Genomic DNA, 15,925 nt, shown 5'->3' with positions numbered 1-15,925 from the left:
GGTTAGATTATGTGAAGAGTAGTATAAGAACATATAAAATTGCAGTGATTACAGCCACAAAAAGCTGGAAAACACACTGTGAGGAAATAGTACCTAACTGTTTCACACTGAGAGAAGCCAAGATACACCAAGTTGTCCCCCACCCAAAATTGCTCTCTTCAGCGAGACTTTGTTGCTTCTACTGTGGAAGAGTGTAACACAAACAAAATCCTTCTTTACCTTTACATCTGCCACAGCACAGGATTTTAAACATTTTTTAAGCCATGATCATTTATACTCTGAACGCAGTCATCCCCACCAGCACTCCCACATTTTTCACCAAGGTTAGGAAGATTTGAACTCTGTGAGTGCAGTATTGCCTTTTTAAAGAAGAGAACTATATGAACACACCCAGAGTGTCAGATACCTAGCAGACACGATATTTCATTTTAGCCCCAAAACTAAGAATGAGTGCAGGACATGAATGAGGTAAGCAGGATATTATTCACCTGGTTCAAGTGCATGTAGGCTTAGTTGTCCTGGCTGTACATAGTTATTATCCTATGGTCCTAATGCTCCAAGAACAGGAGAATATCCCTCACTTTGTTGTTTGGGCCTTTGTTTTATTGGGGTGGGGGAGGGCTTTTGCTTTCCCCACCATTAGCTTGGCTGACCTGGTGGGATTCTCAAGAGAAGATTAAGTTTTGCATTCTTCACTGCATAGGAGACCAGGGGAAACCATTTGCCTGACCCACATGGGAATCCATTTACACACCCCACTGTCAGGCTGGCATCCATCATTATTCTGATTGTAGGAGATTCAGACAAGGACCTCCTTGTCCTTCAATAAGTGAGGGATTTACATTTGTGAAGGAATAGCCATTCTGATGGAGGGATTCTCAATGAATGAACTTATGTCTGCTCAGGTGAGTTCCAATGGTTGATCAGGGGATCTTGCAGAGGAGGAGAAGCAGCATTGCTCAGAGTACTGTCTCCATGCAGATGGCCATGCATCTACTAGCTGAAGGCACTGGTAAAGTGAGACCTGCTAGCTTTGCCAAAAGCTCTTCTTGTGGAGATTTGCCCAAGAAACTCCTAGGTGAATGAGCTTCTCAGACTGGATGGGAGGAGCAATTCTGGTCATTGACAGAATTGTGAGTCTTGAAGATCTGGACAGTTCTATTCTATCTTCTTCACCATAGTATCTAAGGACCTTCCCACAGTGCCTTAGGCAATGTGCCTACTATATTATATGTGGCTTGTTTGCTTTCATCCTCTTCCCAATGGGAGACTGGACTGTTTGTGCAGTGTGGTGTTTTTTTCCATACAGACATGCTGCTACATGTTTATGTTAGAGAAAGTGGGTCAAAGAAATGCATCTTGTACTTGGAATGTGGTGAGGTTTGTGATCATCCTTAGTTCCTGTGGGAATTTGTTCCCAAGTCTGCAACCAGCCCCCAAGGAAGCTCTGTCTCCTGAACACTAGTTTTACCCTTACAGCAGAAAGTTCCACTGAGCCAGAGGAGTGGAAAGGTTGACCATAATCTTCATCCTGGAGCTTTAGGTGATTTTTTTAGATATCCTGTGCCCAGACTATTGACAACCTTGAAAATAAGGACAGAGACCTTGTGCTTGACTTGATATTCTATGGAAAGTCAAGGTAGAGTGTTGAAGGGCTGCCACTTCACATGAATAAGACTTTGATAAGAAGCCATAGAGGTACTGGTAAAATGAGATGCCCTGTGTCTCAAAGGTGGATGTCAGGATAACCACGCACTTTGGGAAAGCTTGAATGGACAATGAGTATAACTGGTTGTGGCTTTCTTGACTTCGTATCTCAGGTAGCACTGGGGACAGAGGTAAACCAGAGTACAGAGACAGACCTTTGTGAGGTTGATCAATCACATGAAGGGGTTTTCTCTTGCATTAGAATAGCCAGTGTCTTCATTCAGTAAAAAAAAACCTTGACTACTGCTGTACTCCATCTGGACAGGACAAATACTGAGCTAAACTAACTGTTTTTTGTTTTTAGTCTTCACCCTCCCCCCAAAAAAACCAAACCAAACCAAAAAAATAACCCTGCTTTTTCCACTGAAAATGGAATGGACCCTAGGGTGATGACATGTTCCATGGAACTGTTCAGCACTACTTCCCAATTACTGGTGTCCTGAGGCGGGAGAAGAGACAAGAGGGTCAGAGAGGGAGCATCTTGAGATTCTATGCCTCGTCTCTGCTCTCTTAGAAAGCCCATTTGTATGGAGCAGTACCAACCTGGGAGAAGAAAACATTCGCCAATCTTCCAAGTGGGTTGTAATCATGAGCTAATAGAACTTCGCAGTCTGGAGGGGAAGCCATCTGAAGGACAGTATCTTTAGTCTGCTGGTATTTCTGTGATGACACAGGTTTTGGATTATTTAAGGAAATGAAGCAGACATTGAGGTCCATGGAGAGTTTGAAAGATTTGTCCAGCTAACTTGGTATGGTTCCTCTACAGCCCTGATGATGGGATCTTTTCTTCTATGTCCTGGAATCCACAGTATATCCAGAATCTCCAACAGAGATTCAAGCATTAGGAACATGGCTTTGCCCTTCTTCCTGTGCTCATGTATAGAGGGTCTATGGTTGTAAGGGTGTAGTCAATAAAATTCACGAGCCTCATCTCTTCATACAGGAAAAGGAGACCAGATAAAAGGATGAACATAGATATGGACCCTCTTCAGTTGATGACCTGGATGAATGCTTGGAGTGATTAACAGATCCCCCAAGAGATTAAACTCATTATGGCTCTTTCTAGTGTTTCTTCCCTTTTTGGGTTTGGTGTTTTGGAGGTGGGAGGAATCTCTTATCCTCTCCCTGTCCTCACCTCAAGTTGGAACTGCAGAGCAGTGATATCTGGCTGAGAACCTAGGAATACCGCAGACAGTCAGTACTAATGTGAAGCACATTGACTTTCTTTTAGAATCTCTCTCTGAACTCCTGCAAGACCTTAGACTTTGAGAGATGTGGCTGGAAACTGGGTGGCAAGCTGTGTAAAGAAATTAGAATGAACCAAGCTAACTGATGCTCTAAATTTCTAGGCATGGATGATGGGATGGGGAGGAGGGTCTTGCACATAGATGAAGATATGAAACACAAAGTCACTTGCTCAGGGCTGCTGGTGTGCATGGGTGTCCCTATCAAAAATAAAGAGGCTGATTTGAATAGAGTAGAGCAACCACCTGGGTTTTCACACTGCACATCCGAGTTGCCCTTTGGCTGAAAATGACTGGCTGATTCCTAAGGTAAGTGATGAAGAGGGGCAATGATAACTGTGACACAGTGAGGCAGCGTTCAGGCATCATGGCTTTGGCCTTCTCCAATATCATATATCTAGGACAAAGTGAACCTGTCAAAGCAGCAGCCTTGGCCAAGGTATGCGACCCTTCCCATCTCTCTTATGAAGCTGGCCCTTGAATCTTGAAGCTGCTCAGTGGTGGACAGAAGCTTTATCAGGATAAAATAGATGAAGATATTTTAGCAGAGCCCATCACTAAGGAAGCACTTGAACTTGGGAAATGCCCAGCTTCCATTACGATCCCCTCCCAGGAATCTCTCCCTACCAGGGCTGCTGCTAGATGGATGGGTGAGTCAGAGTAAAAAAATCTAAAATTCTGTCTAGAAGAGCACAGGATGAATCTCTGTCTAGCACGGAGACAGAAGCCTAATCTCTGAAGGTACTTGCAGTATCATGCGCCCAACAAGGGAAGCAGGCCAGCAGCTTGGGAAAGAGATGGCAAGAGTAATCTCTTATCCTCTGAAATGTGGGTTAAAGATGGAAAACCCATTAGTACTCGAGTGACAGCAGAAGGTACTCGCATGAGAGAACGATGCCCGCAAAGCAAGCCTGCAGCGGGGACGTACAGAATGTGTCGGGACCAGGTCGCGCATATGTGTGTATTTGCAGTATCGCCAGACAGGTGTCAGCATTAATGCGGAATTAATTTAATCTTCGTTGAAAGAAATTGACACAGAACAGAGGGTTAACACTGCTACTGAAATCTTAGTTTAGTGGACTTATTGAAGATTCAACTTCAGGAGAGAAAAAAAAATCCAGGCCTAAACCTCACACAGCAATCAATTGCACCACAGTGAACTTTTTTTTTTTTTTTCTTTTTTTTTTTTTTAAAAACCAGCAGGAAGGTTTTTATATCTTTAATACAAAAAATACACCCTGTACAATTTTTTCATCTCATGCTGTTTTCTATGCAGGATAAAATATATGTATAAGTCAGTACAATAAACTACAAACACACATTTACAAATGGAAACTTAAAAGCCTGAGATCTCAACTACACCTTTTCACTAGGTTTCTTTGCAATTTACCAAAAAACCTCCCCCAAAACACAACCAAACAAACAAAAACAAACCCAACCATGTATTTTACATTAAAAAAAAAAAAGAAATCAAGAAAACTGCAAATTCTATCTAAGTGAATCCATAAAACAGATTCATTGTGGCCTGCTGGAAAGGACTCATCTTTCTACTCCTCTTCTATCGCATCCATAGCACAACAGGAAGTCCTGTGATTTTGGAAGCTCTCCCAAGGGCTTGGAAAAAAAATCACACCAAGCTTATGCTTAAACTGTATTTTAAACTTGTTCCCCAATTTTTTTTACTAGTTTTATCAATCAAACATAATCAACTTCACAGCAAAACAAAATCTGATGTTTATAAAATGAAAGAATCAAACTCAAATGGATAAACACAGATGTTTTAAGATTTAATTTTTTCCCCAAAGCTTACCTTGCAGCCTTCACATGTAATGACACCATAATGGATTCCTGATGATTTGTCTCCACAGATCTTGCATGGAATAATTTCAATTTGAGCTGCAACAGAAGCACGCAACCAGTTAATTACATTTTCTTTTAAACACCTTATAAAAGCGTTCCCTGATCAGCATTTGTACAGTGAAAACTAATAACCTACTAAACATTATACTGCATTAACTATTCATTGCTGAACTGTGAGGGTCCCCTTAGAGCCCTGGACTAAATTATGGCTGCTCGTTATATAATAGCTTTCAGGTTATTAAAATGGGTCATTTGAGAAGGTGTTTAAGAACCCACAAGAAGGCTAGGATCAGCATTTCAAAGCCAAAAAGAACTGGGGAGTTCACATTTTGGCTGAAGTACTAAATACTAAAAGGTTTCCTCCAATCTCCTTTCCTCAAAGTTGTTACAAAAGGTATAAAGTTTGTCCTGGCTGAAAATCCATTATATGAATGTAACGCTTTACACATAAGTGTCGTGGCCATCTAGTCTACACTACTGACCAGTTTTATACACAGATAAATATGGAAAATACTGGTAGCATTTTAAATGAAGGATCTCAAATTCACAAAAAAATTTAGATTGAATGTTTATTATTAATAATTTGTGTATTAACACCCTGAAACTGAAGAAGGGAGGAAAATATGGCAGTACTCTAGGTGCACTGGAGTATATCTTCTCTTCTTTGTATTTCTCTCCCTTTCTTGAGAAAGGGCCAGATGAACTCTATGAAAGCACTGCTTCTTTACTGAACTAAGTTTATCATGCTACAAAGCTCTTTCAGCATATATTGAAGTTCATAAGGTGCCCACCTGGGCAAGTAACACACATTACCAGGGAGTCTGTTCTGTGTAAATACCTAGGAATACATCCTCAAACTCCACCAGTGTATGTGGTTTGCATCCTTCGAAAGGTTCTATTACTAACAAAGTCTCTTTCCAAGCAGGACTTTTCACCAAGTATTGGTAATGTTTCACAGTTCAGAAGTCCAGTTTACTCTGTGTGTGTGTGCGCACGCACGCATTTTTTAAAAACGGTGTGTATCTGAGTGCTGTTGCCTTGTATGCGGTCTCCAAAATTCTGAGACTGGTTTGTGCAATGTTGTGGGACCAGGCTACATCAATTAAACTGGACTGCTCCATCCATAAGTTTCTCACAATCTCCAGTGGAGTTTTTCCAAGATACAATGGGGTTTCTTACCATAATTTACTATCAGAAGAGCAGTTAATCTCCAATGAGGAGTTTAAAATCCATGAACACATTGTCTGATTACCTCAAAGAGACTTTATATTAACTTTGTTGAATTTATAGCTGTCCAACAGTAAACCTTAAAGTACATTACATCACAATGTTTGTGGGTACCTTAGCCTTTTTTCTCAGCATGAGTTCATATGGTAAATGTGTCTGCTTTTCTGATTAGAGATTGTGTATTGTTCTATGTACTGTTAAGCACTTTGAACACAGATAGTGTGAAATGAATAATTGTTAAGCAAGCAATGTCAGTTTTTCTTTCTGACCCACTTACATGCAATAGGGAGACTCACAGTTTAGGGTCAGGCATGTTATTGTAAGGGCCAGAAAACGTTAAATGAACATGTTTTAAATTTATTACAGGCATCTGGCAAATTAGAATGTTCCCCAATCCATATAAAATGCAGTGAACGAAGCAACTACTGAGGAATAGTAACTTGCTCCCATGATTTGAACACTAGCTACTATGCTAAGCTCAGGAAAGCAGCCCCAGCAGCTATGCAACTACACAGCTTCTTTACTGACATTTCTGTACTAGTGGTTCTCAAACATTTTCACACCGTGGGGCACTGTGTGCAACTGATTCTATACTGGGTACCTCCTACTTCCAGACATTTAATCCCACAATTTTCCTGGGGCAGTTATAATGATAGGCTGAAATGAAAGTGTCATATTAGGATTCTTAAGGAGACAGGACCCCTGAAACCTCTGCAGGCTTGCCTGTACCCTACATACAAGCGCCTTAATTTCACTTTGCTGTTCCGCTCGCACACTGAAAAGAACAGGGGAGGAAGCTACCAAGTGTTAATTTATATTATTTTATTAATATATTATATGCATTAGTAATTACTATACCATCTGAGTGCCTCACAAATGTTCATGACTGAAGCACCTCACAACAGGGCAAGTCATGCCTGACCAACCTGATTGCCTTCTATGATGAGATAACTGGCTCTGTGGATATGAGGAAAGTGGTGGATGTGATATATCTTGACTTTAGCAAAGCTTTTGATACGGTCTCCCACAGTATTCTTGCCAGCAAGTTACAGAAGTATGGATTGGATGAATGGACTATAAGATGGATAGATTGTCGGGCTCAATGGGTAGTGATCAACGGCTCAGTGTCTAGTTGGCAGCTGGTATCAAGCAGGGTGCGCCGGAGTCGGTCCTGGGGCCGGTTTTGTTCAACATCTTTATTAATGATCTGGATGAATTGCACCCTCAGCAAGTTCGAAGATGACACTAAGCTGGGGGGAGAGGTAGGTATGCTGGAGGATAGAGTTAGGGTCCAGAGTGACCTAGACAAATTGGAGGATTGGGCCAAAAGAAATCTGATGAGGTTCAACAAGGACAAGTGCAGAGTCCTGCACTTAGGAAGGAAGAATCCTATGCACCGCTACAGGCTGGGGACCGACTGGCTAAGCAGCAGTTCTGCAGAAAAGGACCTGGGGATCACAGGGGACGAGAAGCTGGATATGAGTCAGCAGTGTGCCCTTGCTGTCAAGAAGGCCAACTGCATATTGGGCTGTATTAGTAGGAGCATTGCTAGCAGATCGAGGGAAGCGATTATTCCCCTCTATTTGGTACTGGTGAGGCCACACCTGGAGTACTGTGTCCAGTTTTGGTCCCCCCACTACAGAAGGGATGCGGACAAATTGGAGAGAGTCCAGTGGAGGGCAACAAAAATGATTAGGGGGCTGGGGCACATGACTTACGAGGAGAGGCTGAGGAAACTGGGGTTATTTAGTCTGCAGAAGAGAAGAGTGAGGGAGGATTTGATAGCAGCCTTCAGCTACCTGATGGGGGTTCCAAAGAGGATGGTGCTAGGCTGCTCTCAGTGGTGGCAGATGACAGAACAAGAAGCAATGGTCTCAAGTTGCAGTGGGGGAGGTCTAGGTTAGATATTAGGAAACACTATTTCACTTGGAGGGTGGTGAAGCACCGGAATGGGTTACCTAGGGAGGTGCTGGAATCTCCATCCTTAGCCGTTTTTAAGGCCCAGCTTGACAAAGCCCTGACTGGGATGATTTAGTTGGTGTTGATCCTGCTTTGAGCAGGGGATTGGACTAGATGACCTCCTGTGTGTCTCTTCCAACCCTAATATTCTATGATTCTAACAGGTGACATAGCATTATCCTTATTTTACAAACAGGAAACTGAGGCATGGATATTAAGCAACTGGCTTAATAACACAGAAATTCTAAGACAACTTCAGGAATAAATCATCCAGCTCCCACTTCTGTACTTGAAATGTAAGACCCACTTTCGTCCCTGCTGTTGTGAGTTAACATCCTATTCGAACTCCTGTTGTCAGTCAATAGATAAGACTCAACTGGCCAGATAAACCTCAATATATAATTTAATACTCCACTTCTGTATATGTAATTCCTGTGTTGTTACATGTAGAAACTGATGTAATAAGGCTGTTTATATGTTATGACGAATGCATTCGTTAAAGTCTCATCTGAAGTTTAAGCATGCAATAGTTATTTCTTTACAAATTGTTAAGCAAGAGGACATTTGCAATTTGTTTCTGGAGAAATGTAACATGACTTCACAATACTGGCCTAAGGCTAAGTGATGAATAGTCTAAAAAGGGCAATAATTAGCCTAAAATGCATTGTCTGGAATGTCCTACGGCGATGATGAAATGGAATTTACATAAAACACAAGAAGGGAAAGAGTTAGACCCTGGGCACGGAAGCATTTACTGATCATTATGGATAAAGGGTAGTGGCACCAAATTAGATATGTTTTTAGAACTCTGAACTTGTCATAGAGTAGATTATCTTTAGTACACTTAGTTTCAATTATCACACAACATTTAATACTTAACCTTTACTTTTAACTTTTGAGCTACAATTCAGTGGAAGGAAGTTCTGAAGCATAAATTTCTTGGGATTGCCATAACCAATAATTGTATTAAAATTAATGCAGGGAAAGACATAAGATCAATTACTGTTTTAAGTGGTTGCTTTTGCAAATCATTATTAAAACAGAACCCTGTCACAAGTTCATATACCTCCTCTAAAATTATTAAAGGGCACAGCTACTTTATGGCTAGTGAATGCAAACTTTCTGTACATAAGCTACATGTTTTTCTTATAAGGGTGAAAATATGGTATCTTTTCTCTCATTTTTTAACTTTGACATACAACTAGGCACTTGCTAAAATCTTGTTCATATGCAAACAAGATACATAGGCAACACTTTTGCATGTCAAAAATATGTTACAACTTGAGTTACTCACATTCCCAGTTCATGCATGAACAAATAATTTCTTCCATATGAATTGGAGAAAAAATAACACTCTTGTGGTTGCTTAGAAATGGCTATGGATACCTAGGTGACAGACATAGTTTGTACTGGTAGATTAGAATATTAAGAACATTTCATAATGTTCCAGAACCATACTGAAAGTGTCCTGTGCAGAAGAAGGTGGCACACTCCCACCCAGAAACGGAATTAAAAAACCCAAGCCACACACCAAGAATCCTAAATACAGGCTCAAGCTGGCAGTCACCTGAGTAGCACAACAGGCCACTGCAGAAATAACTCTTGAGAACACGAAGTGGCCATTGAGGGAAAGAGGCAGTCCTTCTGAATATCTATGGTATTTATACTGTCCCCATCACATTAGTGTCTGAGTACCTCACAGTCTAATAGTCTTCATCCTCACAACAACCCTGTGGCAGTACTATTATCCCTGTTTTACAGTTGGGAAATGGAGGCACAGAGAGGCCAAGTCACTTGTCCAAGATCACACAGAAAATCTGTGGCAGATCAGTGAATTGATCCAGTGTGTCCCAAGTGGTAGGCAAGTGCCCTAACTACTAGAGACTACTTTCCCATCCATCCCTGATGTTTTGATTTGGATGTTTTATTGACTGGCTATATTACCTCTTTGACATCCGTTTTGGTTGGTACAGTTTTGTTACATTTGCATTTTGAAAAATAAAATTATGTTTGTTTTAGCCTAATTGCACTCCCAACAGCCAACCAAAATCAGCACTAATTGGCATCTTTGTGAGCTGCCTATACTCAAAAAGCCTCCCTTTATCTCCTCTCACTCTGTGCTTCATTCCATCCAGGTCTGGAACAGTCTCCCTGCACTTCTCTGCCAAGAACCCTCGCTCACAGAGCCTCCCCAAAACTCATTTCTTATAAGAGCATAAGAACGGCCAGACTGGGACAGACAAAAAGTCCATCTAGTCCAGTATCCTGTCTTCCGACAGGGGCCAATGCGAGCTGCCCCAGAGTGAATGAACAGGACAGGTAATCATCAAGTGATCCATCGCCTGTCACCCATTCCCAGCTTTTGGCAAACAGAGGCTAGGGACACCATCCCTGCCCATCTTGGCTAATAGTCATTGATGGACCAATCATCCATGAATTTATCTAGTTCTTTTTTGAACCCTATTATACTTTTGGCCTTCGCAACATCCTCTGGCAAGGAGTTCTACAGGTTGACTGAGTTGTGTGAAAAAATACTTCCTTTTGTTTGTTTTAAATCTGCTGCCTATTTAATTTCATTTGGTGGCCCGTAGTTCTTATGTTCTGAGATGGAGTAAATAACACTTCCGTATTTACTTTCTTCACACCAGTCATGATTTTATAAACCTCTACCTTATCCCTCCTTAGTCATCTCTTTTCCAAGCTGAAAAGTCCCAGTCATATTAATCGCTTCTCATATGGCAGCCGTTCCACAACCCTAATAATTTTTGTTGCCCTTTTCTGAACCTTTTCGAAGTCCAATATATCTTTTTTGAGATGGGCGACCACATCTGCATGCAGTATTCAAGATGTGGGCATACCATGGATTTATATAGAGGCAATAGGATATTTTCTGTCTTACTATCTATCCCTTTCTTAGTGATTCCCAACATTATGTTATACACTTTTTTGACTGCCGCTGCACATTGAGTGGATGTTTTCAGAGAACTATCCATAAGAACATAAGAATGGCCATACTGGGTCAGACCAAAGATCCATCCAGCCCAGTATCCTGTCTACTGACAGTGGCCAATGCTAGGTGCCCCAGAGGGAGTGAACCTAACAGGTAATGATCAAGTGATCTCTCTCCTGCCATCCATCTCCACCCTCAGACAAACAGAGGCTAGGGACACCATTCCTTACCCATCCTGGCTAATAGCCATTAATGGACTTAACCTCCATGAATTTATCCAGTTCTCTTTTAAACCCTGTTACAGTCTTAGCCTTCACAACCTCCTCAGGCAAGGAGTTTCACAGGTTGACTGTGTGCTGTGTGAAGAAGAACTTCCTTTTATTTGTTTTAAACTTGCTGCCCATTAATTTCATTTGGTGGCCCCTAGTTCTTATATTATGGGAACAAGTAAATAACTTTTCCTTATTCACTTTCTCCACACCACTCATAATTTTATGTACCTCTATCATATCCCCCCTTAGTCCTCTCTTTTCCAAGCTGAAAAGTCCTAGCCTCTTTAATCTCTCCTCATATGGGGCCTATTCCAAACCCCTAGTCATTTTAGTTGCCCTTCTCTGAACCCTTTCTAATGCCAGTATATCTTTTTTGAGATGAGGAGACCACATCTGTATGCAGTATTCAAGATGTGGGCGTACCATGGATTTATATAAGGGCAATAAGATATTCTCCGTCTTATTCTCTATCCCTTTTTTAATGATTCCTAACATCCTGTTTGCTTTTTTGATTGCCGCTGCACACTGCGTGAATGTCTTCAGAGAACTATCCACGATGACTCCAAGATCTTTCTCCTGATTAGTTGTAGCTAAATTAGCCCCCATCATATTGTATGTATAGTTGGGGTTATTTTTTCCAATGTGCATTACTTTACATTTATCCACATTAAATTTCATTTGCTATTTTGTTGCCCAATCACTTAGTTTTGTGAGATCTTTTTGAAGTTCTTTACAGTCTGCTTTGGTCTTAACTATCTTGAGCAGTTTACTATCATCTGCAAACTTTGCCACCTCACTGTTTATCCTTTCTCCAGATCATTTATGAATAAGTTGAATAGGATTGGTCCTAGGACTGACTCTTTGGGAACACTACTAGTTACCCCTCTCCATTCTGAAAATTTACCATTTATTCCTATCCTTTGTTCCCTGTCTTTTAACCAGTTCTCAAACCATGAAAGGATCTTCCCTCTTATCCCATGACAACTTAATTTATGTAAGAGCCTTTGGTGAGGGACCTTATCAAAGGCTTTCTGGAAACCGAAGTACACTATGTCCACTGGATCCCCCTTGTCCACATGTTTGTTTACCCCTTCAAAGAACTTTAATAGATTAGTTAGACATGATTTCCCTTTACAGAAACCATGTTGACTTTTGCCCAACAATTTATGTTCTTCTATGTGTCTGACAATTTTATTCTTTACTATTGTTTCAACTAATTTGCCCGGTACCGATGTTAGACTTACCGGTCTGTAATTGCTGGGATCACCTCTAGAGCCCTTTTTAAATATTGGCGTTACATTAGCTATCTTCCAGTCATTGGGTACAGAAGATGATTTAAAGGACAGGACATTGCTTTGATGCTCTTGACTCCAAGATCTCTTTCTTGAGTGGTAACAGCTAATTTAGACCCCATCATTTTATATGTACAGTTGGGATTATGTTTTCCAATGTGCAGTACTTTGCATTTATCAACAATGAATTTCATCTTACATTTTGTTGCCCAGTTACCAGTTTTGAGAGATCCTTTTGTAGCTCTTCACAGTCTGCCTGGGACTTACCTATCTTGAGTAGTTTTGTATCATCTGCAAATTTTGCCACCTCACTGTTTACCCCTTTTCCCAGAATATGTTAAATAGGACTGGTCCCAGTACAGACCCCTGGGGGACACCACTATTTACCTCTCTCCATTCTGAAAACTGACCATTTATTCTTCTCCAGGTAATCACCCCTCCCTTATTAATTCTCACATCCTTCCCTCTAATGAAATATTGTCCTATGCCTTTTCTTGGTCAGATTGTCAACTCTTCAGGGTAAGGAAGGAATCTAACTCTACATTTGTGAAGTGCTGTGTAAACTTACAGTTCTTTACAAGTTTTACAGTTTTATTATTTGTGTTATCCTGTGGAGAGTCCCAAGACCAGGGCCTGATTATGCTAGGCTCTGCAAGAGACAGCCCTTGCCTCAAATTTTTACAGTTTAAGACAAGTCAGACAAAGGAAGCATTATTCCCTTTTATGAATGGGAAACTGAGTAACAGATTAAGACTCCGATTCAGCAAAACACCTAAGAATGTTATCAACAGAACCAGTAGAAAGTTTTCTTATTAAAAGTTTTTTTCTGTGGAAAAATGAGGTTTTGTTAAAAACAAAATTTTTCTGCAAGGAATTTCATTTGACAAATTTGTCACTTTCCAAAACTTTTTCAGAACAAAAAATGTAGGGAAACAAATTCCAATTCTTTTTCAGAAGTTTTCATTTCAAAATTGTAGGGGCTCCTACACACTTTTTGACTGGTTTCCAACTGGCAAAAGTGAGACAGTCAAAGTGTTGATCGCAGAGAGAAGGTCACTTTTAAAAGCAGGTTCTTTCTCCCCACACACTTACTATTTCCCAACTGTATAGTAACTTGAAAGAATTGCTAAACAAAAGTGTAGGAAAACGTTCTCACCCCCAACCCTTTTGCAGAGGTTCAGAATTGCCTGCAGAAAAACAGACTGGATGGGAAAAAACAAATTGAGGGGAGGGGGGTAGAACAGTTTTCCCAGCAGTGGTAGTGATTAGTTTTGTGTATATACTCCTGTGGCATTGATTCCTGCTTCGCTGAGTAGAGATGGATTTAAGCACATGCTTAACTGCTTTGTTGAATTGGAGCCTATGCGCTCAATCCTGCAAAGCGCTAAGTATCTTGGCTCTGATCCTGCAATGTTCTTATGCAAGTGTTTTACTTCATTTACATCATTGGGACTACTTGCATGGTCAAAGTGGCTAGATTGACACTTCTGTGACTTGTTCAAGGCTGCACAAGTAGTTCACAGCAGAGTCAGAAGCTGAACCCAGATTTCTAAAGTCCCAGTCCAGTGCCTTAGCCAAAAAAGCTTCTTCCTCTCTACATAATAAATATTTAACAATGAAAAATCCTTTCCTGCATTTCAGTTAGATGTTTTCTACCTTATAGACTGTGCAGAATTTCTTTACCCCACACATTCAAATAGGGTGTTAAACTAGGTTAAGTATATAAACTGAGCTAACCTCCTGAAAGGCTGCGATTTGTGCTACACATCATTGCTACTGCTGTTTTATAAGTATATTGATTTAATTAGGAGTCATACATATTCATTGACACAAACAAGCAAGGTACGTGTAATGTGCTGTTTAAAGCAACAAAATCTGAGCAGAAACTGAATTAACAAGGAACAATTTTACTATATAATATTCTAATCCCCCTGCATTTTCAGCTTCATTACCTAAACAATTTGCTCTGTCATGCACCCTAAGTAATTCAACTCAGCTGCTAATTTCTCTCCTCCAAACATCTGCAGTTTCAATAAACCAAAAGCTAGTGGCAGCACAGCTCCACAAATTTCGTCAATATGTTACATTTAGTTAAGCGACCATATGACTGTTCAGATGCATTAAGCTATTTAAAACCTCATTCATTCTAGGACTATGAAAATGGCTAGAACAGCTTTGTTAGAACACATGCTATTTGTTTTGACAGAAACATATTGGGCCAAATTCTACTCAGTTACACAGGTACAATTCCACTGAAGTCAATGGGTGTGGTAAATGGGTGGACCCAAGAGCATCAAAGCATAAATTAAAAACAAAATATGAGGAAGAAAGGCTCCAGTGCCTGGCTTAAACTCCTTGTGCCTGAACATTGCTGGGACCCTGTCAGAAGGCCACTAAGAGTTTGAAAGTATGTAGATGGATAAACAGTATGGGGTCAAATTTTTAGAAGGATGGACTCCTGGCCTCTTCTTCTTTCTGGCACAATTTGGGCCCACAATATTAATTGCTGGTGAAAATTTAAGTCCTTCTGCCTCTAATAGCCTGATTTGAGTGTGCCAGAGGGCAACTATGCTCTTCCATTCAGGTTCTTGTACCATGCGCATCATCCAGGTATCTGTGTGTATTGCTCTATATTACACCACAAGATGCAACATACAAATTTTAAGTAGCTCAAGCTTTGTTACTGAATTAAGAAACTTGCTAGAGTAACTGCAGGCTATATGAAAAATGGTCTGGAATCCATAAGGGTGTAATTACTGCTTTTTAAATAAGTTTTTGTTGTTGTGGCAGTGTCTTTTAACTGATCTGTTCAGTTGACTAACTGCCGGACAATTTTAAGTTGCCTGAGCATCTGCTAAACATTACAAATGGCTGGACCGATTTTTCTTCTACAAATAATACTTTCAATAATTAAAAAAACAACTGTGTAAAAGCAGATTCTCTTATAAGATAAAGTAGCACAACCTTCTAGAAGAATCACAAACACACAGGGAAGACAAGCAGTTACCTTAATTCAAAATTAAGTGGAAAGCATTTGGTGTGTGTGTGGTGGGGGGGTACAAAGTTCATCCCTTTCCTCATCCTTATAGTCCATAACTGAGCCAACCATGGGTTGACTTGATCTTGAGACACATGCAATTGTGTGGGCAACACAAAGCAGTTAAGAACTATTGAACAAAGTGTTGTGGGAGAACTCATTTGCATGGAGTTTTCTACCTCTCGATAAGCTGTCTAACTGTAAATGATTTCATCTTGCTCCTAGCTCTCCCCATTTTCTTGGTTTTACCTACACTTGAGCTAATTTCTTCCCTCTTGCACCAATGCTACTCTGGTATGTCAAGCTTATAATATCAAACACTTGACATCACGCATACATGTGAAAGACACCTTGACTTTTATCCTTATGTTCAGAGA

General features: G+C 40.5%; 1 protein-coding gene across 3 annotated transcripts in view; it reads right to left on the bottom strand.

The window, feature by feature from the left end:
* RORA (RAR related orphan receptor A) overlaps positions 1 to 15,925 on the bottom strand; it is a gene marked incomplete at its 3' end in the record, with an annotated part of 544,635 nt that overhangs the window by 36,205 nt on the left and 492,505 nt on the right. For all 3 annotated transcript variants that reach the window (XM_084640794.1, XM_084640795.1, XM_084640796.1), the window contains one exon: positions 4,762 to 4,847. In XM_084640794.1, coding sequence (XP_084496920.1) covers positions 4,762 to 4,847 — 86 coding nt within the window. The remainder of the gene's footprint in view (positions 1 to 4,761; positions 4,848 to 15,925) is intronic.

Source organism: Lepidochelys olivacea, assembly GCF_965140295.1.
Source record: "Lepidochelys olivacea isolate rLepOli2 genome assembly, chromosome: 10".
In the NCBI taxonomy this organism is placed as follows: Eukaryota; Metazoa; Chordata; order Testudines; family Cheloniidae; genus Lepidochelys; species Lepidochelys olivacea.
This window is presented reverse-complemented; position numbering and strand designations above follow the sequence as displayed.